At 53.9% G+C, this 22894-nt stretch overlaps 1 protein-coding gene and 1 non-coding gene across 2 annotated transcripts; one reads left to right on the top strand and one right to left on the bottom strand.

Moving 5' to 3' along the window:
- Positions 1-9644: 9644 nt before the first annotated feature.
- On the bottom strand, positions 9645-14063 carry DLX4 (distal-less homeobox 4). The gene is made up of 3 exons (XM_012463476.2): positions 13781-14063; positions 10320-10516; positions 9645-9887 (listed from the first exon to the last, which is right to left on the bottom strand). The coding sequence occupies exons 1-3, from the start codon at positions 14061-14063 to the stop codon at positions 9645-9647; spliced, it is 723 nt and encodes a 240-aa protein (XP_012318899.2).
- A 3587-nt stretch (positions 14064-17650) lies between these two features.
- On the top strand, positions 17651-17754 carry LOC135271024 (U6 spliceosomal RNA). Its single transcript, XR_010339173.1, has one exon. It is a non-coding gene; the product is annotated as a U6 spliceosomal RNA (small nuclear RNA).
- The last annotated feature ends 5140 nt before the right edge of the window (positions 17755-22894 follow it).

Here is a 22894-nt window from a genome sequence, read left to right as displayed (position 1 = left end):
TCAAGAAACTGTACTGTCAGGTTTTTGTTTGTTTTGTTTTGTGTTTTGGAGATGGAGTTTCATCTTTGTTGCTCATGCTGGAGTGCAGTGGTGTGATCTTGGCTCACTGCAACCTCTGCCTCCCGGGTTCAAGGGATTCTCATGCCTCAGCTTCCCAAGGAGCTGAGATTACAGATGCCTGCCATCACATCTGGCTAATTTTTGTATTTTTAGTAGAGATGGGGTTTTACCATGTTGGCCAGGCTGGTCTTGAACTCCTGACCTCAGGTGATCCGCCTGCCTTGGCCTCCCAAAGTGCTGAGATTACAGGTGTGAGCCACCATGCCCAGCCTGTACTATCCGTTTTAGATTAAATCAGCCATGGGCAGGTAGGACACTCCTCAGTGTCCCTTCTCAGTTGGCCCAGGTGTTCGATGTACCCTCCATGAGTCCAAAGTTGACCCTTTCTTCTCTGTCGGGGAGGTCACCTACAAAATTCCTTCCTTTTTTTTTTTTTGAGACAGAGTCTTGCTTTGTTGCCCAGGCAGGAATATAGTAGCTCGATCTCAGCTCACTGCAACCTCTGCCTCCCAGGTTCAAGGGATTCTCCTGCCTCAGCCTCCCAAGTAGCTGGGGCTACAGGCATGTGCCACCACGCCCAGCTAATTTTTGTACTTTTAGTACAGACTGGGTTTCACCATGTTGGCTGGGATGTTCTCAATCTCTTGACGTCATGATCCGTCCACCTTGGCCTCCCAAAGTGCTGGGATTATAGGTGTAAGCCACCTCGACCAACCAATAAAATTCCTTCCTCTACTGGGAAAGTGCTTTCTTGATCTCATGGTTCAGATAATAGAAGGATGATCACCCAGGAAACAATCACGTGCCTAGCACCAGCAGAAGGGATGATTACAGGGGTTCATATATCTCAGTTACTGATCAGTTAAAGATCTGGTCTCCACATCTATGTGCCTACAGATTTTGTTTTGCATTTCCATTTTAAAAGGAATATGTTTTCTTATTTATTGCCATACTAGAGAGCAGGTACTGATGTCTTATATTTGTCTTGTATCTAGCCACTATGCCAAAAATCTCTTAATTCTGGAAGATTTTTTCCTCTAGAGTTTCTTGAGTTTTCTAAGTATACAATCAAGTATCAGTAAAAGGAGATAGGTTTTTTGTTTTTTGTTTTGAGACGGAGTCTCCCTCTGTCACTAGGCTGGAGTGCAGTGGCACAATCTCAGTGCACTGCAACCTTCGCCTCCCGGGTTCAAGCAATTCTTCTGCCTCAGCCTCCAGATTAGCTGGAACTACAGGCACCTGCCACCATGTCCAGCTAATTTTTGTATTTTTAGTAGAGACGGGGTTTCACCATGTTGGCCAGGATGGTCTCGATCTCTTGACCTCATGATCTGCCTGCCTTGGCCTCCCAAAGTGCTGTGATTACAGGTGTGAGTGACCGTGCCCAGCCAAAGACAATTTTATCTCTTCTTTTTTGCCTAGTTGGAGGGATCTGGGGTTATAGGAAAGGACAATGTTTCATGTATGAAGAAGTCGGGGCCTTGTCTGCCTCTGCATTAGCTCTGACTCAGGCAGGCACTGGATGGCCTTCCCTCAGTCACCTTCCCACCTGAGGTGTTCAGAGGGCTGCCTGGGGAGCACAGTCAGACATCCTCAGTCTTTAGCCAGCCTCCTGCACAACCTCCTCCACTACTCACAAAGTAGCTTCTGTCCAGCCCGTCACCCACGCTACAGGGTGGCTGAAGAAGATAGCCACACCAGGGCTTTATTCACACGTGGCTCCAGCCCAAAAAGATGCTTGGTGGAAACAGAGACGTCTGAGCAGAGAAGAGCAATAGAGGAACTGGTACTTGGGCAAGATTCCTCGTAGACAGAGAATGTTTTCATTTTCCTTGCTTGGCAGTCAGAGATACTAATAATTATGAATCCTTGCTGAATGTTACTGTATTATTGTGACTTTTTTTTTTTTTTGAGATGAGGTCTTGCTCTGTCGCCTAGGCTGGAGTGCAGCAGTGCGATCTCGGCTCTCTGCAACCTCTGCCTCCCAGATTCAAGCAATTCTCCTGTCTCAGCCTCCCGAGTAGCTGGGATTACAGGCGTGCGTCACCACACCCGGCCAGTTTTTTTGTATTTTTAGTAGAGACAGGGTTTTACCATGTTGGCCAGGCTGGTCTCAAACTCCTGACCTCAGGCGATCTGTCTGCCTCGGCCTCCCAAAGTGCTGGGATTACAGGCGTCAAGCCACGATGACCGGCCGACTTTTGTCTTTCAACTTTTTTAGTCCTCACAAAAACTCTACGAAGCACATGCTGTCATCTTCACTTTCCAGGTAAGAAAAGTGCAGTACATAGAGGTTAAGAAACGTGCCCAAGCTCATACAGTTGGACTCGAATCAGGAATCTGGCTCTTTATTATTTTGCGTTCCTGGGGGTAGAACTCTACTCTTCTCCATTATATGGTGAAGTGGTGGGTCAGAGGAGAAGTTAGGGGGATGGAAAAGAGAGACACTTCAGCACCAAATTTGTGTAGCCAGGGTGAAGGAATAAGCCACCATATCTTCTAGCTTACCTGGTATTTTCACAGCTTCCTAGGGGTGCACTCTTCCAGTCTCCATGACCTTTGGAGGCATCATTTGATCATTAGCCCTACTGCAGACGTGAAGAAATAAAGATCCAGAGATGTGAAGTGACTTGCACAAGGCCTCTCGACTGAGCGCCTGCCTCTCGGAGTGCAAATCCATGAAGACTTTATGAAGGCTCTATGGAGGAGGAGGTGAAGCTTATTTCAAGGGGGATTGGGGGATAACAATTATTGCTCGGATAGGGCTGCCCAGGGCCTGGGAGTGGGAGGGATCCAAAGTTAGAGATGAGTCCCAAGACAGAATTCAAGGTTTGAAAAGGCGAGCAGGAGGATTTCAGGAGGTAAGACAAAGACCTGGGTCACAAGGGGTGGAAGAAGCCTGCACTGGTGGGTCCAGCTGATCCCCCTGGGCTTGGGGAATGTGACAGGAGCTGGGCAGAGGCATGTCAGGAGCCTCCTGCAGTCTGGTTTCCCCCAGGATCTGTTGGAGCAAAGAATTCCCAGCGGCTCCAGGGCTGGGAGGAGGAGTTTGCAGCAGGCCCCAGCTTGCAGAGACAGAGAAAGCAGCTCCTGGGTCCAGCTGGAGAGGAATGGTCTCCTGGCTCTGTGGCAGGCAAGGCAGGCAGTGGGAAGGGCGTGGCCTGGCAAGTGCCATGTGCCCGCATCCCCTCTTAGGCCTCTACCCAACCCCATGTGCTGAGCCTCTCCACCCCAAAGAGAGTGGGCACATGAGGGTTGAGGGAGGGGTGTGCAGGGAGAGGAAGAAGCCAGGGAGCCCAGGAGCCCCCAGTCCAAGAGGGGAGGCACGTGCAGTACTCTCTGGCAACCCCCAGTCTGAAGAAGGAGTGCAAGTCTTAATGGGTCAGGCTAAGGTGCAAACCAGGACAGAGAAGATAATCACAGGGTGGGCTTGTAGGTGGAGGAGATGCCCAGGGAACCTCTTGATCGAAGTGGGATAATCCAGATTCATGCTCTAACCTCATGATGTGACCTCTATGTTACATCACCTGGAGGTGGGGAGGACGAGAGAGTGGGGGCCACAGGCCGCAGTGAAATCTCCTCATGCGGCAACATGATCTTCCTTAGGCTTAACCCCAAGCTCAACTAAAGCCTGAAAGGAATGGTTCATACAGAGCTGAGAGGAACCTATTCCACATGCGCTCCACAGAGAGGGGCACCCTCCTCTGGAAATGAAGTCATCTCTCCATTTTTGGGCCAGAGAGGCTGAAGGCCTGGCACTGTAAGGCATGAATCAGAAAGCTTGACGTTTGGAGGAAGCTTGGGGCTGACTCCTTTCCCCTTCCTGGGCTGGCCAGACATTCCCCCCAGGGTGCCAGTGGGGCTGAGTACCTCCGTATCATCAAACTAGGGGGCTGGGATGAGCCAGCTGGAGGAGACATCCCATCTGAGGCACAGGGGACCTTAGTCTGATGGTAGAGATAGGGTCTGCCTTACAAAGCTCCAGAATAGAGTGGAAAGTGGTGGTAGACACACATTAGCCCACCCTGGCCCCTGCACCCAGAACGTAGCAAGAGAAATGATCTGAGCTTCAGAGAGGGTATGTAACTTGCCCAAGGTCACACAGCAAGTAGTATCAGATCCAGATGTTTAGTTCGCAGAGCTGTGCCTTCCTCACCACTCTGCGATCCCAAGCCCCCTCCTGCTTCCCTGGATTGGAGTCAGCATCAGGGAAAAGGGGCAGAGGGATCACTGGAGACTTCTGAGAGAAAGGCCACTTAAGCCCCCTTAACTAACCTCTTGGGTTCCTGAGGCAGAGCTGGACTCCAAGGCCATGTCCAGGAGCCATGGGTTGTGCCAGGAAGGGCTGGGGACAGAAGCTCTTCTTGCTAGAGCTTAGGAAAAGAAGTAGGCAAAGCTTCAGGGAACACAAACAATCAAGTCAGAATAAAATTATCAGGTTTCTGTGGCTGTTCAGCCTCTCTCCTCAACCACTCACCAGGGAAATACTCCCAGAAAAGAGATGTAGAGCTAGGAAAAGGACAGAGAAAGAGAAGGGTGCAGGAGAAGAAAGAGATAGAGACTGCCCCGCCTCCACACATGTGCTTGCACACAAGGAAGCTAATCTGTATATTTCTGGGTATGCGTGTCTGTTTCTGCCCACGGTCAAGTCGCTGGGCATCTCCCTTGTGGTGCATCGAGGTGTTGTGCTTCTGTCGGTGAGTATATAAGCTGCGTGTGCATCTCTCTGTGTATGTCCGTGCACAACCATGGGAATGCTTCATGCACACATGTGTCTCTACGTGTGGCTCTGCCCCCTCCCCATACTCCCTGCATCCCATCGTGTGCACCCGCCTGCCTGTGTGCACATCTTCTGTGGGTTCACGTGTGCACGTGCAGTGTCTGTGTGCCTGGCTCCCTGGGCCTGCCTGGTCTCCAAGCATTTCTCTAGGGCCTTTGTATTCTGAGGTTTGGAGTAGGAGGGACTTTTATTCCCCCTTTTTAAGCAATCTGCACAGGCCAGGAAATGGGAAATGCATGGCTAGGAGGCCACTTGTCCTTCTCAAAGTGTCTTCATCTTGGAGGGAGAGACAGCAGTCACCCAAGGACTGACTGATACGATTTCTCCCGGCTCCCCAGGTCCAGTAGCCATGCTGCTCAGAGAAGGGGCAGGGGCACGAGGTGGGGTGGGGTGAGGTGAGGAGAGATGAGAGCTGAAGGAACTCTTTCTCTTTATCCCACCTTGAAATGAGACGGGAAGATATGAAAGAGAAACACTTTGGGGTCGGTGACTTTTCCTTTTCAACCATAATTGTTAGAACATTGCTCACCTCCTAGAATGGGGCTCCCGGGTCAAGGGGAACTCTAGTCTCTTGAAAACCAGCTCCTTCGTGGGCGGGGTCGAGAGGGTCTTTGCAGAGGCCTGAAGCTCATCCCCACACCTCGTTTCAACCCCCTGCCTCCCAGCGTCTACCTCCAGTTCCCTCTCAGCTCCATCACATCCCCCTCCTGCCTCCTCCTGGCCAAGGGAGGCCTGGGAAGGAAAGGGTTATCCCAGGGGCAGTGGGGATGGCAAATACCTATAGGATGCTTTTTGGAAGGAAGAAGCCTCTGTGCATTCAGCTGAGAGGAGCTTTGCCATCTCTACCATGGGAGGAATCAAGATCAGACACCAGGCAGAAACTAGAAAGACTTCGAGCAGGGGAGGAGAGAAATGAGAAGCAGGAAATCATTGCCCAGCTTCCCTGACTTTCCTCTCTCTTCGCACATCCCTTATACATTCTGGGGAGGTCCTTGATCTCCAAGGCCCCGTCTACACAGGCCTCAGCTACCTGGATCACATTCCACTGACTTTCTGGATACAATCCCAGAGGCAAGTCCAGGCATCCAAACTCAAAGGAGGTTTGGAGCTGAGTAATCAGCTGCTATGGCTTTGCAGACATTTTGTCGGGGAACAGCCAGCTCCCCACCCCCACCTCAGATTTGGGGGTGGAGGAGGGGCGGCCTGTCACTGGGTGTCTTTCCCCTCAACCACCACCACCGCGTTCTCCCTCTTCCCACCTGCAAGTAATTTGGCCAATGGGAGGGCAGTTAAGATTGCAGTGTGGAATCCCTCAAGAGCGGTGTGTATTTGGTGAGGAGGGGGCTACCTCCCTTCCCCGAAGACCCCATGTGCCCTTTTCCTCTTCACAGCAGCAAATTACTTGTAATTATCTCACATTGAAAACCTTCAGGAGCTGCTCCCAAAATTGCTTTAATTGAATTAATTAAATCTCATTTTGTTGGGGGAGAGCATGGAGCATGACTTAAAATAGTACATGGGGAGAGGGAAGGTGAGGGACCCAGACAGGAGGGGACACCCAAGTCAGCTTTCCTGTTGCTGAGGCCCTTGGAGATGGCAACATGTGCCCTGGACGTTCTCTGGACACAATTTCCCGTCTTCCAGTTTCAGCTGACTTCAGATGCACTGCGCTGCGCCTTCTGCATTTCGGACCTTGCCTGGATCCTGCTCTCGGATGGTGGTGACTAGCGATGCTTTGAGTTCTCCAGCCTCATTCCTCCTCCGCCCCCTTAGGAGGCAATTCTCCCAGAGGCAGAAGGTGAATGGAGAGCAGTAGGAATTCCCCCAGGTTGTAACACCTCCCCTTTCTTCCCCCGATAATCACAGCAGTTGTAAATGCCATTTATTAAGTGCTTACTATGTTCCAGGCACCGTGTCAAGCATGTTACAAGCACTATCTCATTTTGTCATCACAACCACACTGCAAAGCAAGTCCTATTAGTATTCTCATTTGGGCGGGGATGGGGGATGGGAACAAGCAAGGCTCAGAGAGAGGTTAAGTAACTCACCAGAAGTCACACCGCTAGCAGGTGACAGAGCTGGGACTCTGTAGCCTAAAGTCCCTGTTCTTAACCACCCAGTCTTGGTACCCGGCCATTACTGACTTAATTTTCCCAGCAGGGCTTTTTGGGGAAAGGAACCATGGGGCTCTCCTTCTACAGCCTTGATAGCTTGGAGGGAAGAGAACGGGCACCTCCTCCACCCGGGCTCCGGGGCCATCACCACCCAGGAGCCCAGGGAAACTGGACCAGCTCCCAAATGGAAAAGAGATTCCCATTTCCCCTGAAAAGGAGGGATGGGGGAAGGAGGGAGGGACACTGTCAGCTCAGCTGGCCTCTGGCTGAGAGAGTAATTACACTCCTTCTGCTGCTTAACTTTACAACCTGGGCTGTTGTTTTAACAATGTGACTTGTGTTGGGCTGTCCAATTAATCTCGCCTTTGGAGGCTTTCCTAGATGGGGCGGTAGATCTTATCTTGGGTCTGTGGAAAGAGGTGTGTGCAACCTGCAGTGGGCGGGAACAGCTGCCCGGAGGGCCTGTGGCCTCAGAGGAGACCCAGAGGAGAGCACCGGGGCTGGGGTGACCCGAGCCGATGGAGCCTGGGGCCTGGAGCAGGGAAGGAGTGGAGGAAGAGAAAGAGGTTTCTCCTCCTGGCACTCCCCTTCCTCACCACTCTTGGATCTTGGCTTTGGCCTAGCTGTGCCATGCGCCATCCCCAAGAGAATCCTCTGGGTGTGTTTTGTGGAATGGGGTAGTCACTGACCCAGACAGGGTGAGGAACTGTGGCATCGGGAGCTGGGGGGTTTCACACCCCTCCGCCCTACATATGACTCCAATATGGGCTTCTCTCTGGCCTGCAGAGTTGGCTAGAAGTGTCTAAGTGGGCTTTTCAGACGGGGCAGGCACCGAGCTTGCAGTGTCCGGGAACAGGTCTAGGCAGTAAGAGGGAAGCTCAACTTGGAAGTGTTTGGCCTGGATTTGGAGGCCCCTCCCCCAACCCCTCGGGCCATGCTGGGCTGGATTCCCTGAATTATTCTGCCACCCTTGTCCTCAGCCCCCCTCCCACAGGCGTTCCTTATCCTGCTGATCCTGGTGGGAGCGAGGGTGGTGCTATGTAGTCCGGTGGGGTGTGGTGGCCAGAAGTCTGTCGGGTTCTGCTGCTCCCAGGCTGCCTGCCCTTCTCACCCAGCACTGACCCTCCAGGCCCAGGCTAGATCGGAGCCCCTTGACAAGACCCATGCTGCTATCTGTGTTTCCTTTGCCTGGAACTCACCACAGCAGCGTCTGGTCATTTGTTTGCCTCGGTCACCATGGTGTCCCTAGGATCCAGCAGAGCACACAGGCTCTTCAAATGTTTGTTGCATGGAAGAGAATTCCAGTTTTTTTTTTTTTTTTGGTGTTTTCCTTCTCAGAACTGCCCCTCCTCCTTCCCCAAGGTGAGCTGAGGCCATCCTGCCCCCAAGCAGCACACCTCTCCAGGTAGGACTGGACCGGATCCGTGGGCGTGCCCTCTCTCAAGGTGAACTGGGCCTCTCCCTGGGCTAAAGGTGAGGCACAGGGGCTGGAAGGTGCCTGGCTCCCTCCAGAACGGGGCCAGGAGAGTGTCTGCTGGGGAGGAGCACTCAGACCTTGCATGAGCATCTCCTGGGTTCACACAGGAGCATATGAAACAGTGGACATTGTTAGAACATTCCAGAGACAGAATCACAGAGCTACTTAGTGGCAAGGCAAATCTAGAGTCCAGTGCCTCTGATTCCTGTAATTCCATGGCAGAAGAGTCAGCTGGACCAGAAGAGAAGCTTGACCAGCCCCTACCCATGAGAAGTCAGGAAACAAACACATCTCACAGCCAGCGTGCAAAGTTTTGTACAAGCTTTAATCTCTGGAAGCTCACGGTGTGAAACTCAAGCTCCGATTGGTTCTAAATCTGCACAGTTCCTTTGAACAGAGACAGCTTCGAGGAGCTGAATCGATGGGCCTACCCATCTATTTGGGGGTGTCTATACCCGCACTAATCTAGAGAGCTAGTTTGTCCCCATTTTTCCCCGAGTATTTCCTTATCAGGTTTTCAAAAGCATGTGCCTGTGGGTTCATGGGAATAGGAAAGAGCCTTTCAATAAATACCTATTGAATTACATGAAAAATTGGACCCATTATCTATTCAAAAAGGGGAGATAGGGGAAAGAGTGCTTTTTTAAGGAGGAGAGCATAAATTACCCATAGGTCCAGGAACTCTACATTTTTCTGCATCTCTTCTACCTCCCAGGATGGTAAGTACGTAAATCAGTTATGGGGGTAACAGGTTGACCTCAGGGAAGAATTGCTGGGTGGGTGGGAGCTGATGGTAGCCACTGTTGAGGTCCGCTTCTGCTTTCGCTCACAAATGGGTTGGGCAAGGCCCAAGGCACACAAAGAAAAAATACTCCATGTTTCTTGCTGGGTTTGCACCCAGGCTGTCGTGGGGGGAGTGGCAAGACCAAGGGTCCTGGGGACAGTCTCAACTCCAGCCAATGGCTCTCTCTCCAGAGCCTCTGTCCTGCTGGAGTGAAGGTGTCCCATCCATGGTAGTGGTAGGGACAACAGTTATGGCCAAGGTCCTTGATTAAGGGGCACAGGCTCTGCTCTTTTTCTCCTCTAGCTCCTTGTCCTCCAGAGAAGACTCATCTGGAGCTGGTTTCCTCCCAGCCCAGAGAAGGTGCAGGCAGACGGCCTGGGTCCTCGGCTTTGCAGGAGGGCTGGGGGCCTGATCAGCCCTTCCCCTGACTCACATCATCTGAGACGAAGCCAGGACATCTGAGGAGTGATGCTGATACCAGGCTCCAAAGCTGTTGCCATAGCCACTGGTGGGCAGGGTCCCTGCCTTGGGTAGATCCCAGAGGGAGGGGAGGGGTGGGGAGCAGGGAGACATGGAGAAGGTCCTCCCAGGGAAGTCTCTTTCTGGCCCCCCAGAATTCTGCTTCAGGAGCTTCTTATACTTAGAGCGTTTGTTCTGAAACCAGATCTTTACCTTCGGGGAGAAAAGGGAAAAGAATGAAAGATCAGGAGGAAAATATGTGTGAAACGTTTCGAGGAAGGGAAAGGGATCCAGGTGTAGGAGCAGTCGTGGGAGCCCAGCCGAGTCTGGGAAACTTTGCTCCAGGCCTCCACAGCCCCAGAAGTCGCCTGAGTTCCTGCCTCTGAGCTAGTATCCGTGTCTCCCTGCCTGCTGTACCCTCCTCTTCCTGACCCAGTCCACCCCACCCGCACATACATGCACACCTTTCAACACACATTCCCGCCAGCGCTTGCTAAGAGCCAGCTCCAAACATTCCCCGGAGAACTGTGACAACAGGGCCACAGCACCAAGCCATCAGTCATTCACACCTGGGGCTGGGGAATGAGTTCTCAGAGAACACGTGTGGGGAAGGTGAGAGCTTGGGAAGGATGACACTGGCCCCACCTGGGTCTGCGTGAGGCCGAGCTGCGCTGCCAGCTGGGCCCTCTCGGGCAGCGCCAGGTACTGCGTGTGCTGGAAACGCTGGTTTAGGTGCTGCAGCTGCAGGCTGGAGTAGATGGTCCTCGGCTTGCGGAGCTTTTTGGTCGGGGCCTGCGGGCGCCGCTCCGAGGGTTCCGGGGACAGCTGTGGCTTCTCCGAGTCTGGTGGGTAGTAGCACAACACGGTGTCGGGGGCGAGGAGGTGAGCGAAGGGGTAGGACAGGAGATTTCATAGGTTTATTTGCATCTCGTCTGCTGGCCGTGGGCGGCAGTTAGCAAAAAGCACAGCTACGGGGATCGCCCCCTTGCCCCGGTCCTCTACCTTCCGCGTGGAGCGTTTCAACCCCCACGTTCACCGCGCCTGGTGATACAAGGCGCAGTTCTGCTCTCATGGAGCTCCCACTCGTATGGGTTCAGTGACCGCAGGAAGAAAGCGCCGAGGGCCACGGCCCAGGTACCGCGGCGCCTGCAGTGGAAGGTCGGAGTTCAGCCCCGGGCGGTGGCGCCAGCTAGGGGTAGGGCGGGGCAGAAAGGCTAGTCGAGGGTTAAGCCGAGGCCTAGAGATGACAGAGGAAGGACATTGCAGGCGGAGGGAACTCAAGAGCCAGACTCAGAGGCTCGAGATGTCCGCGTGGCAGCCTCTGGCTGCGGCCAGAGGGGTGGGTGACAGGCCCGGCTGATAGGACCTTGAGTCCCAGCCTCGCAGCGCAGTGACCCCGGGTTTGCCCTGGTCTCGCCTACTGTAATGGGGCGCCCTTCTGCCCAGGTGCACCCCACAGGAAAAGTGATCATCTCTCCCCTCCCGCTGTGGCCGGATGGGTTTTCAGGGGCCCCAGAAGCTGGCTCTGCATGGGGCAGCCGCTTCCTACGTGGGGCAGCGCACACAGAGGGGTTCCCGCGGCAGGGAAAGTGAACTGGCCTCCAAGAGCGCGTAGTGCAGCCCGACCGGGCCACTCTTGGATCGCGCTGCGGTGCTGCCGCGGGGAATCTGGTCAGCTCTGGCCCGCCTAGCTCTCCAGGAATCTCGGCCGTGGGACAGCCAGGCCCTAGAATGCTGAGGTGCGGGGAAGGGTTAGGACAGGGCTTTTCGTTCTTCCGAGCCAGCCACCCTAACCTGCAAGGCTCTACGGGGATGCTGGAGAGGTCCCAGGCAATGGGAGGAGTAGGGCGGATGGAGCAGCCTCAATGCCCGCGGGCTTAGGGCAGCGTCCGCCGCATTCCCTCTGGGTCTGTCCAGCTGACCTGAGCCGAGAGAGTGGCTTGTGTCCGCCCGCTTCCCCCCACCTTCTTCCCCTAGTCAGGCTCACCCTCCACACGTCAGTATACCCGCCCTCGGCCAGCCAGCGGTCACCAGCTGCCGTCACCTCCCCCGCATCCCTCACCCGTGGCCTCGGGCGCTGCGGGCTTCTGAGATCCTCCCTCCTCGACCCTGCCTCAACCAATTCCCAGAAAAACCGTTGGGTTTCCGCTCCCGCCCGCGCCTGTCCTGCCTCGATCCCACTGCTGGCAGCTCTGGGCTGGCAGCCCAGAGCCCACCCGCGCCTCTCTGACTGCGTGGACTGCGCAATTCGAGCGGGAACGCAGGGCGTCTCTGAGGCCGACCCGGTTGCTGAACTCGCCCAGCCCTCCATGCCCCAACTCTCCCAACAGACCCCCTCCAAGTTCCTTCCCTGACGGCTGCCTTTCTCTACCCTAGTTCCAGCAAGTTGCAACTGGATCCGCCAGGGTTGTGATCAGGGAGCCCCAGGGCCTCCCTCCAGGCTTAACAGCCAAACTTCTTCCGGAGGCAGGGGTGGACATAGAGTGGAAGTAAAAGGAGGACCCCAAGCTCTTGATCACATGCCCTTCACTCTAGAGTGCCCAAATCCACCAGTTCCAGTAGAGAAATGCTAGAAATATATTCTAAGGAAATCTGGGTGTGTGTGGTTTTTCGCTGGATTGGGGAAAGTCCTTAAAGAAAATGAACTCTCTCTCCACTCTGTTGTCCTTAGATCAAACGAAGGAAATGCAAGGGATATGGCAGACAAGACTGACACCACCAGCCTAGTGCCAGTAACTCTCCTGAAGACAAGGTCAAGGTATCCCCCCTTCCCCAGAAACACACACACAAACATATCCTATTAGCATACACTGAAGGATTCATTTGTAAAAACTAGAACTGCTCCTCGAAACTGCCCCTACTCCAACCACACCCGCAGCCCAGGAGAGACAGCCTCAGTTCTGCCACAGAAGGCAGTTAACCTTTGGGGGTTTGGAGGAAGCTCCCTAAAATCGATGCTCCTGGCCACATGCTTTACCCATCTATACATCAAAGAAGTTGAGCTCCCAAATCCTAGGGTCACTTCTGGCTCTGATGGTTTGTGAGCTGATGTCAGAGCCACAGGAGAAGGGAGGAAGATGTCTTGATCCTGAGCTGACGCCACTGAAGTCACCTAGTGGCTGTGCCTCCTTGGAAGAGACTGTGCCAAAGACAATTGCAGGGGGAGGGGGTGGCCAATTAGATGGAGGCAGAGAGTCCAGGGACCTGGAGGCTAAGCTGGAGCCAGTGCAGATGGGATTGTGGGCAGTGCCCATACCCAGATTTTATGTCAGCTCAGCTGCAAGGCCCAGGATCCCAAAGATGGGCCAGCTTCTCTGCATTCAGGCCTTGCATGAGCACTTTTTCAGGAGTTCAGTGTTGCTCCAGGCAATGGGCCTAAGCTACCCCAAAGCCAAAGGGTGGTGATGACAGCGATGGCCTGCCCCTTTGGCTGGAAGGCTGAGGTAGTCAGGGAGAGATGAGGGACTTTCTGACCAGCCTTTGGCCACATTCTCAGAACAGTGGATGGAGGGGTCCTAGTCCCAGATTCTGCCAGGCCAGCTTCCAGTCAAGGTCCAGCCTGGTCTGAGGAGAGCGGGTATGGCCAGGGAAGGGAGAGGACAGAGCCCGGAATCAGCCTCGATGTCTACAGCCCTCCAACCAGGACTTGATTTGTTTTTCAGGGTTTCGCTTGATCACCGCTTTCTGAGACAAGACTGAAGCGGAGAGGGGCGACATGGGGCAAGAAGGGAGTGCAGGATGGGGGGAATTCTGAGGAAGGGGCTAGGCCCCCATCCTCACATCTGGATTGCTTCAGTTTTCCCTTACTAATAGGTACACAGAGCCCCGCTGCTCCAGTGGGTGGGGTGGGAGCCCTCCCGCCGTCTTTATACAACTGCAAATCGAAACCAGGTCGGTTTTGAAAGGAGACCTAGATCTACTCTCCCCCTACCCTCCCCCCCATGTCTCCCGCCCCATCCCCTCGCCCTCCTCCCCACCCCCACAACCCAGGGAATCCGAGGAAGGTTTGAATCCCGCTAGCTGCGTCCAACCATGCGAGGGAGGAGTTTAGGGGCACACAGGAGCCGTACCCCAGAGGTGGGAAGAGCGGCCACGGCTGAACTTACCTGCCTCGAGTTCCTGAGGGTGCTCTGCGGGGCCGCAGAGGGGCTGAGGGAGCGCCGCCGGTTGCTGGCAGGGCAGGTAGGAGTCTCCGGGGTTCGCTGGCCCGGTGTAGGGGTAGGACAGGAGGTGGCCATACGGCCTGGAGTAAGACAAATCGGGGGAGGCTGCGGTTGTAGGGGACAGGCCAAGCGGGTAGGCAGCCACTACCGACGGGACGGGGGCAAGGTCTGGGAAGAGAGCTTTGGAGGCGTCCCGGCCGGCAAGCGGGCAGGGCAAAGAGGTCATTGTGGCCGGGGCCCAGGCTGAAGGGCCATGGCCTGGCACGTAGTCCGCTCCCTCTGCCAACTCTCTTTTCCAAGCCGGACGGGCCCCCCAGCCAGCAGCACCCACACTTAAGATCCCGGGGAAAGTGTCTCTTTGCGCTTCTTTCAGCGGAGAACTTGCGCCTGGGAAAGGGGTTCTGGGGGGGTGCCCCTCATGGCTTTCCCCTCCCCCCTAAATCCATGGGGGCCCCCTCCTCTCCATCGGGTTTGGTTCCAGGGACCCGACGGGGGCCCCGCCCTCTTAGACGCCCCGGATTGGCTACCGCGCTCAGTGACCTCACGGAGACTTGGAGCCGGGCCCCGCCCTCCAGGGCAGCCCGCGGTAAAGAAGTGGGAAATGGGAGGGGGCGGTGCGCACGCCCAGGTCAGTCTATCTCGGCGTCTTCTCCAAGAGGTGCTGGGGTTGCAGGGCAATTTGTGCGGTCCGGGAACCGCGATTATAATGGCAAAAATGCCAGAGAGGTGGTAAGCCTGGATGCCCAAGGGATGGGGAGCTGGGCAGTGGGCAGGGGCCCTGGGGCTGCGGGGACGCAGGGAATCTGCATTCGCAGCCTCCAGATCTCGGGGGTCTGCACGTTAAAAGCCGCCGTGGACCTGCAGGGGAGTCAAGTGCGGACCGCCAGCGCCAGCCGCTTAGTCAGTGCATCGGAATGCGTCGCTGCTGAGCACCGGCAGTTTGTTGGTAAATAGACGCTGGGGCTGGGAGGGTGCCGCCGGGCACCCAGCCTGCCCCGCACGTGTATGGCGCGCACGCCCCCGCGGGGCGCCCTCGGCCTGGCACGCCGCGACCCGCCGCCACTGTACCCCACTGCCCCCCCATGCTGGCTTCCGCTTCCGGCAGGGGCCCGGGTTTGGTGGCGACACCGCAGCTCCTCACAGGCCCCCGAAGCTGCAGAAGGGATCCTCCCTCTGAGCTTTAGCGCTTGCGGTGTCCTGCCTTTCCTGGCTCCACAGGAGGCTGAAGTGTTGCTTGAACCCGGACAAAATCTGGGAGTGGAGGATGAGTCCAGTTGGATGGCTTCTGGGAGGGCACAGGAAATACTGCAGGCCAGTCTCCCTGGCGCATTTTCCAGGCTGTGTTCAAGACTTGCCTCTAAACATTAGTGTCCATGGCCTTGATGGACACGTGTCCACAATATACAAGCATTTATTGACACGTGTACACAACTACACAGGGACTCCATTCAAATACAACATATATACTCACATATACCAATATGCAGGTGCCTACACTGATGTTCACACTAGCATTCGTTCACTTATGGATCTGCAAACAGAGTTCAGGCTGTGATGTGTATACACATCTATATACCTAAGGATGAATTAGCACTATCCCTGAGTAAAAGCACTATCCAGTACTTGTCTCTTACATGGATTCGATATGCAAGTCAAATCACTGGTGTGTGTACTTAAAAATACAGAAGATCTAAGCATATAACATTTATACTTGTGTTCCTACCCCATGAGAAATACCTGTCCACACATATCTAAGATGCCTCACATTAGGGGAGAGATAGTTCCATCCCTAAACCCACCTGTCTTCACAAATTCCCCAGCACAAAAACCCACACACGTGTTCCCACTTTATACAACTTGGCAGGCATATTCATGTTTGTACACACACACACATGCTTTCACTGTTAGGGATCAGAGTGAAGGTAGCAGTCACAGATTTGGGAGATGGAAGAGCATGGTGATAAGAAAAAGAGATCAGGCGAGGTGGCTCAGGCTGGTAATCCCAGCATTTGGGGAGGCTGAGGCAGGCAGATCAGTTGAGCTCAGAAGTTTGAGACCAGCCTGGGCAACATAGGGAGACACATCTCTACAAAAAGTACAAAAATTAGCCCGTCAATGTGATGCATGTCTGTAGTCCCAGCTACTCAGGAGACTGAGGCAGGAGGATCACTTGAGCTCAGGAAGTCAAGGCAGCAGTGAGCTGAGATTGTGCCACTTCACTCCAGCCTGACTGACAGAGTGAGTCCCTGTCTCAAAAAAGGAGAAAGAAGAAAGAAGGAGGAGGAGGAGGAGTAAGAAGGAGGAAGCCTAGAAGAATAGAGAACACACTGGGGAGTGGCTGGGCTCAGGCCTCCTTAGAGAGACAAAATCAACTAAATGGGTGTGCAGGCGTGATTGAAGCTCACAGTCAGGAGTCCTGCAGGGAGGAAGGGCAAGTCTATTTCAAACTGGACTCCCCAGTGGAATAGATAGAGGTGAGTTTACTCCTCTAGCACCTGGCTTGGGGCTGTCCATCTTGAAGCCTTGGAGCTGGGAAGAAAAGGGCTCTGGCAGGAGAGCTTCCTTCTCCAGACAGCTGGAGATCCCACTCCCCTCTCATCCAACAGGGTGTGGAGGGTTTGCTCAGTAGAGAAATGCTTATTCTTTTTTTTTTTTTTTTTGAGACGGAGTTTCACCCTTGTCACCCAGGCTGGGGTGCAATGGTGTGATCTTGGCTCACTGCAACCTCTGCCTCCCGGGTTCAAGTGATTCTCCTACCTCAGCCTCCTGAGTAGCTGGGATTACAGGCGTGCACCACCACGCCTGGCTAATTTTTGTGTTATTAGTAGAGTGGGGTTTCACCATGTTGACCAGGCCGGTCTCGACCTCCCGACCTCAGGTGATCCATCCACTTCGGCCTCCCCAAAGTGCTGGGATTACAGGCATGAGCCACCATGCCTGGCTGAGAAATCCTTATTGTATGTGAGACTACCTTTCTCCCTTTCTTCCTTGATTCTAGCCATGCCACCCTCTCCTTAGAGGTGGGGCTGTGAACCTGTGAGGATATGTCCTTCCAAACCTTCCTTTCTACCATCACCATTTTCCTCTAGAGGGAGGGAGGCAGCCTTACAGCAGTGCTGAGGAGAGGTTCCAGGGATGGCATCAAAGGTGTGCATCAAAGGAAGAGAACGTTTTTGGGGTGGGGTTGTCTATGAGGGAGGGTTTCCTAAAGGAAGTGCTTTTGAGCTGGAATTGACAGGATGAGTGGAAAGATATTTCCTCTTAAAGCCATATGCACAGAATCCTTTCTTGTCAGACCTGGGAAGGAAAGGCAGGCATGGGTTATCTGGCAGGGCTCTGCCACAGCTGACTTTGGGCATCCTCCAAAGCCAGGAGATCCCCAGTGCATACCTGTCTTAAGTTCTAAGCCCTCAGGGCTTCGCTGAACTCAGAGGATCTTCACCTCTATGAGACAGCAGGACATACTCTGCAGTCCTTTAGAATTTATCAAGCACTCATAATATCCAAGTCCTGTGCATCTACACACACACACACACACACACACACACACACACACACACACGCTCAAATCCCAGGTACTATTATCCCCATTTTACAAATGAAGAAACACCTCCTTCAAGGCTCCCTTCTCTCATATTCCAGAGGGTGTGGGGCTGGGGCAGCTGCTTAGGATACCCTGGGGTCTCCTCAGATGCAGGTTCCCCAGGGAGGGATCCTCTCCAATTGGAATCCCATCTCACCAACATTAGGAAAGGTGGGGATGGTGAGGATGTGGGCTGGGAAGCGCAGTAATCTCATATTGGATCAGTAGGGAGAGAAAATGCTTGCTTAGGAAAAAAGTTGGACCAATACAGAGAAGATTAGTGTGGCTCCTGCACCAGGATGTCACACAAATTTATGAAGCATTCCATATTTAAAAAAAAAATTTAAACAGAGAGGGCTGACCAGGCACATTGGCTCACGCCTGTAATCCCAACACTTTGGGAGGCTGAGGCGGGCAAATCATGAGATCAAAGAATTGAGACCATCCTGGCAAACATGGTGAAATCCCATCTCTACTAAAAATGCAAAAATTAGCTGGGCGTGGTGGTGCGTGCCTGTAGTCCCAGCTACTTGGGAGGCTAAGGCAGGAGAATTGCTTGAACCCAGCAGGTGGAGGCTGCAGTGAGCCCAGATGGTGCCACTGCACTATGGCCTCACAACAGAGGGATACTCTGTCTCAAAAAGAAAAAGAAAAAAAAGAGGGAGACGCCCTTGAGACACCCACCTGAGACCTGGGTTGGGTTTTGGTCCAATTCAGCCATGAAGCTGCTGGTTGGGATATTTTGTGTCAGTCATTTGCCTTCTCTGAGACTGGTTTACCAGAAGGGATAAAAGAACTGAGCTGGACTAAGAACTCCAAGCCTTTGTCATTTGCTTTATGACAAATTGCAAAAACTAAAATCCAAAACCATAATAAAACCAAGAAGAAGCGGGGAGGAGGAGGGATGGAAAGAAGGAAGAAAAAAAAACCTCTTTCCTGTCACTACCAATATCTCAGGCCCCCAGGTCGTCACAAAAGCCAGAAGTGGCTCTCCCAAGTCTCCCTCACAGATCCTCTCGCTTAGCGCCAGCAGACCGCTCGGAAAATTCCAGCACCCTGGCGACGCGGTGGAGCCAAACTGCGTGGCCCAGAGTTTGGGGGTGTGGGGAGAAACTGCGCCGCGGGGGTCTCGGGATTCAGCCGAGGTGCGGGTATTCGATCTAATCCGCTAGATGCACAGTTTGCTTACTCTTCTTGGGTTGCCAGGCAAACGCCATCGCAGCCGCTCTGGTACTGATTTCTTGCGCAGCATAAGCACCCACGGCGGTGGGATGCATTCCTTGCTTGATCACCCTGAGTTCCGACCCTCCCGGTAGCGGGAACTCCCTCTGAACCCATCCCCTTCCCTGGCGGTCCATCGCGGGCACTCCTAACACTTGGCGAGTGCGCAGAGCTCTCCGCACTGTCGCTGGGCTCGGTAGGGTGCCTACTGCACGGCCCCAGGAGCAGAGGTCTGTCTGCGCCGAAGTGTGTAACCCCGAGCCCGCTCTCAGAGCAGCACCTGCGTGGATCTGCCCAGGGGAACAGATATTCAACCGCGACCACAGTCCTCCGCAATCCGTGGCCCTTCCGGGATTATGCGTGCCCTTTTCCCTCTATCCCACCCACCGGCCCCAAAACCAACGTTTAGTTTAGTGTTGCCATTCCCAGTGGATTTTAAGTTTTATTTGGAAGCACCTTTATCTCTTAGTAGCTCAGGTTGGAGAAACTGGATAATTCGGTTTGGCGCCGGGAGAAAAGGAATCAGATCTTCGCCCCAGCCCTCCTGAGCTCGGCCCTGCGTGCTGTGAATAGAGCCCCCGTATTCAGCGAGGCCCGGCAAAGGGGCAGTCTGGAGAGGTCTGTGTCCCCCTCTCTGATTGGACTTTTCCTGAAATTTGAAATGATTGCGCCTCTTTTTCTCTTTCTGATCGAGCATTTAGTGCTGGTGCAAGCCGGGCAGCCGACTGGTTGCTGAGGCTACCGCCAGCCCGGCTGTGAGTTTCCATTTGCGCTCACCCTCAAGCTCCCTGAGCGCTTTCTCAGGGATTGGAGTTCCCGTCTCATTTTCCAAATAACCCTGGAGAAGCTCCCAGGGGAGAAGGAGGGAAGAGGCCTTGAGGTCAGCACCACCTCGATCCCAGCACCGTGCGCGCGGCAGTGGGGCTCCCACGCCCGTCTCCTGCTCCGCCCTCGGAGACCCTCTCCCAGAGTCGTCTTCGCATTACTTGCAAATTTCAGCCTCTGCTCAGGAAGTCTTTTCTTTGAGATTAGCTGGGATATTTTATGTACACACTAAACATTTAAAAAATAAAACCAGGAACAATTCTTGGACCTGGATATCCCCCCAACTACACACACACATACACACACACACACACACACACACACACACACACACACACGGGGGAAGAGAGCGAAAACGGTTAACAAAAAATGGGGCGATTTTGAGGGTGTCTTGGAACTACACTGCACCGCTGGGGAGCCACGCGACGGTGAACTTCGCTGGGTGCGGGAGGAGGAAATACCCCGGGACTGGGGACGCGTGGGCTGGGGGACGCGTAAGTTCCGGGCTCGGTGGCCCGGAGCTCTGGAGTTTTCCTTTGGGTGTCCCACCCCGGCCCTGGTGGACCGAAGGGAACTGGGCGCGACGGGAGCTGGGCTGACAGACTGCCAGGTGGCCTGCCAGGGCGCCCCGGGGGAACGTAGGGAGCCGGCGAGAAGCCCTGAGGCCAACCCGGCTGCAATGAATTCGCCGGCCCGAACGAAGGCAGCTCCGCCAGGCTCTTCAGACCTTCCCAGACCTAGCCATGGAAACTAGGCGTTTTGCCGACGACTTCGTCGCCGGGTACCGGGTGAAAGCTGGAGGTGGGAGTAGTGGGAGTTGGAAGGTTCCTCTAGCGGCAACATCAAAGACAACGCATGCACTGGCACACACAATATAACACACAGCGCGCACACATACACACCAGAAACACACAGATGCACAGACGGCTACTTCCACAATAGCCTCAGCACACACTTCAGAGGCGGACACAGCCACATCACACATACACAACACACGCAGCATGCGGCCACTACACATCCACACACAACCACCCCCCCACACACACACACAAACACTCACGCCTGCCCTCTGGACCCCGTGGAGTTGATGGAGGGTGTACAAGGGTGAGGTTATTGGTTTAAGTTTTTGACTAGCGACCCCACCCAGACCAGACCCTTTGGAAGTCCAGACTGCTTTTCTTTCATAACAAAAAGTCTGGTGCCTAAATCCTGATTATGGCAGCTCAGCCTGGGAGGAGACAGCCTTACCTCTGCTGGTTTGGGCCTGGGAGAAGGAAGGCAATATTGCCTTGGGGAGGAGAGTGGAGAAGCCGCTTGGGCACACAGACATACCATACCCCTTCCCTTCAACGTGAGAAAAATTATCACAATTACAAAAAACCTCAAACTCAGCCTTTCCCTCTGTGTACCCCTGTGTTGGGCTCTTGGGCCCCCAGGCCTGGTGTAGGGGAGGGTAGACAGAGGTAAGGTGGAAGGTAACTCAGTCCCACCCTCTCCTCTCTCTCCCCAAACCTCCCCCTCACCTTGCGCAGCTGTTGGGGTGGAGTGGGAGTGGTTGGCTGAGAGGAGAGTCCTGGACCCACTCTCATCCGTTTTCAGAGGGGGTGGTGCATCATGCACCTCCTCCAGCCTGGCTTCCACCCTCCCCTGTCAATCACCCTCATTAATTCTCCTTGGAAAACGATCCCACACTGGAAGTTCGACAACTGCTGCCTGGAAAAGGCTGGAAGACATGGTGAGGGGGAAGGGAAATGGGCGGATAAGTGGGGAGAGTGTACACTGGCTGCATGGGGTGAGGGCGGTGCCAGCTGGTTGGGGAACCCAGCCCCCAAAGACTTTCCATCTTTGGAGAAACTCAAGTCAGTTTTCCTCTCCCCTCCCCTGGAAGCCCCTCCCAGACTCTGAGCTGACTGTCACCTGTCTGGGCTGGACCTTGGGGAGAAATAGCTCTTTGCAGTCCAAATTCTGGCATAAGCCCCAAAACTAGTGAGCAAGGGAGCTCAGCCCCACACTCCCAACTACCAGTCAACCCAATGGGGCACCGCTGCCTCAGGTGCTTTCCACAGGAAAGGGAGGGAGGGCAGGGTAGCAGACCTCTGGATATGTAGGCAAGAGGATCCAGATGAAGGCTCAATTCCTGGAGGCCCCTCTAAGGAACCTTGCAGAGCCTGTCCCAGAGCCTCCGGGGGAAAAGCAGAGCAGTGGCGACCTGAGGGCTTGTGCCTTGAGTAACACAATATTGATAATACTAGCAAACACATAAGTGTTGTCTGTACTCCAGGCCCTTTGCTAAGCCCCTACACGGTTCATTTTATTGAATCATCACAAGAACTCTATGTGGTATTCTCTCTATATAAGAATATAAGACAGGCTGGGCACAGTGGCTCATACCTGTAATCCCAGCACTTTGGGAGGCTGAGGTGGGCAGATCACCTGAGGGTTGGAAGTTCGAGACCTGCCTGACCTACATGGAGAAACCCCATCTCTACTAATGATACAAAAATTAGCTGGGCGTGATGGCACATGCCTGTAATCTCAGCTACTCCGGAGGCTGAGGCACGAGAATCACTTGAACCTGAGAGGCGGAGGGAACGAAACTCCATTTCAAAAAAATAAAAAAGAATATAAAACATATTCTATCAATAGTACCCTCATTTTATAGATGAGAAAATTGAGGCACAGAAAGGTCAAATAACTTGCCTAAAAGCTGGAACTGGCCGGGCGCGGTGGCTCACCTCTGTAATCCCAGCATTTTGGGAGGCTGAGGCGGGTGGATCATCTGAGGTCAGGAGTTTGAGACCAGCCTGACCAACATGGTAAAACCCCAGTTCTACTAAATACAAAAAATTAGCCCGGTGTGGTGCCTCATGCCTATAATCTCAGCTACTTGGGAGGCTGAGGCAGAAGAATCGCTTGAACCTGGAAGGTGGAGGCTGCAGTGAGCCAAGATTGTGCCATTGCACTCCAGCCTGGGTAACAAGAGTGAAATAAAACTCTGTCTCAAAAGGAAAAAAAAAAAAAAAAGCTGGAACTGGAACCCAGGCCAGCTGGCCCTCTTAACTACCATGGGGTTGTCTTTCCTGGTTCTACCACTCAGCAAGGGCAGAGGAAGGGCTGAAGGTGGCTGAGAAGAGGAGAGGACCCCAGGAGAGGAATGCCCTCTATAGAATGGCAGTAAGACAAGTAATAATATTAATACTGGCTAATATTGTGGGCTTGTGTACTAGACATACCTTACATGCATTTTCTTAGAAATCTTCACGCAATCCTGCAGAGTCCTATTATTTTTTTTTTAGATAGGGTTGCCGAGGCTGCAGTGCAATGGTGAGAACATGACTCACTGCAGCCTCGACCTCGTGGGCTCAAGCGATCCTCCTGCCTCATCCTCCCAAGCAGCTGGGAGGATGTGCCAGCATGCCTGGCTAATT

This window comes from Aotus nancymaae, unplaced genomic scaffold (assembly GCF_030222135.1).
Source record: "Aotus nancymaae isolate 86718 unplaced genomic scaffold, 86718_ANA_hifiasm-v0.15.2.pri h1tg000072l, whole genome shotgun sequence".
NCBI classification, from domain to species: domain Eukaryota; kingdom Metazoa; phylum Chordata; class Mammalia; order Primates; family Aotidae; genus Aotus; species Aotus nancymaae.
Note: the sequence above shows the minus strand (reverse complement) of the source record. Positions and strands in the feature narration are given on the sequence as shown.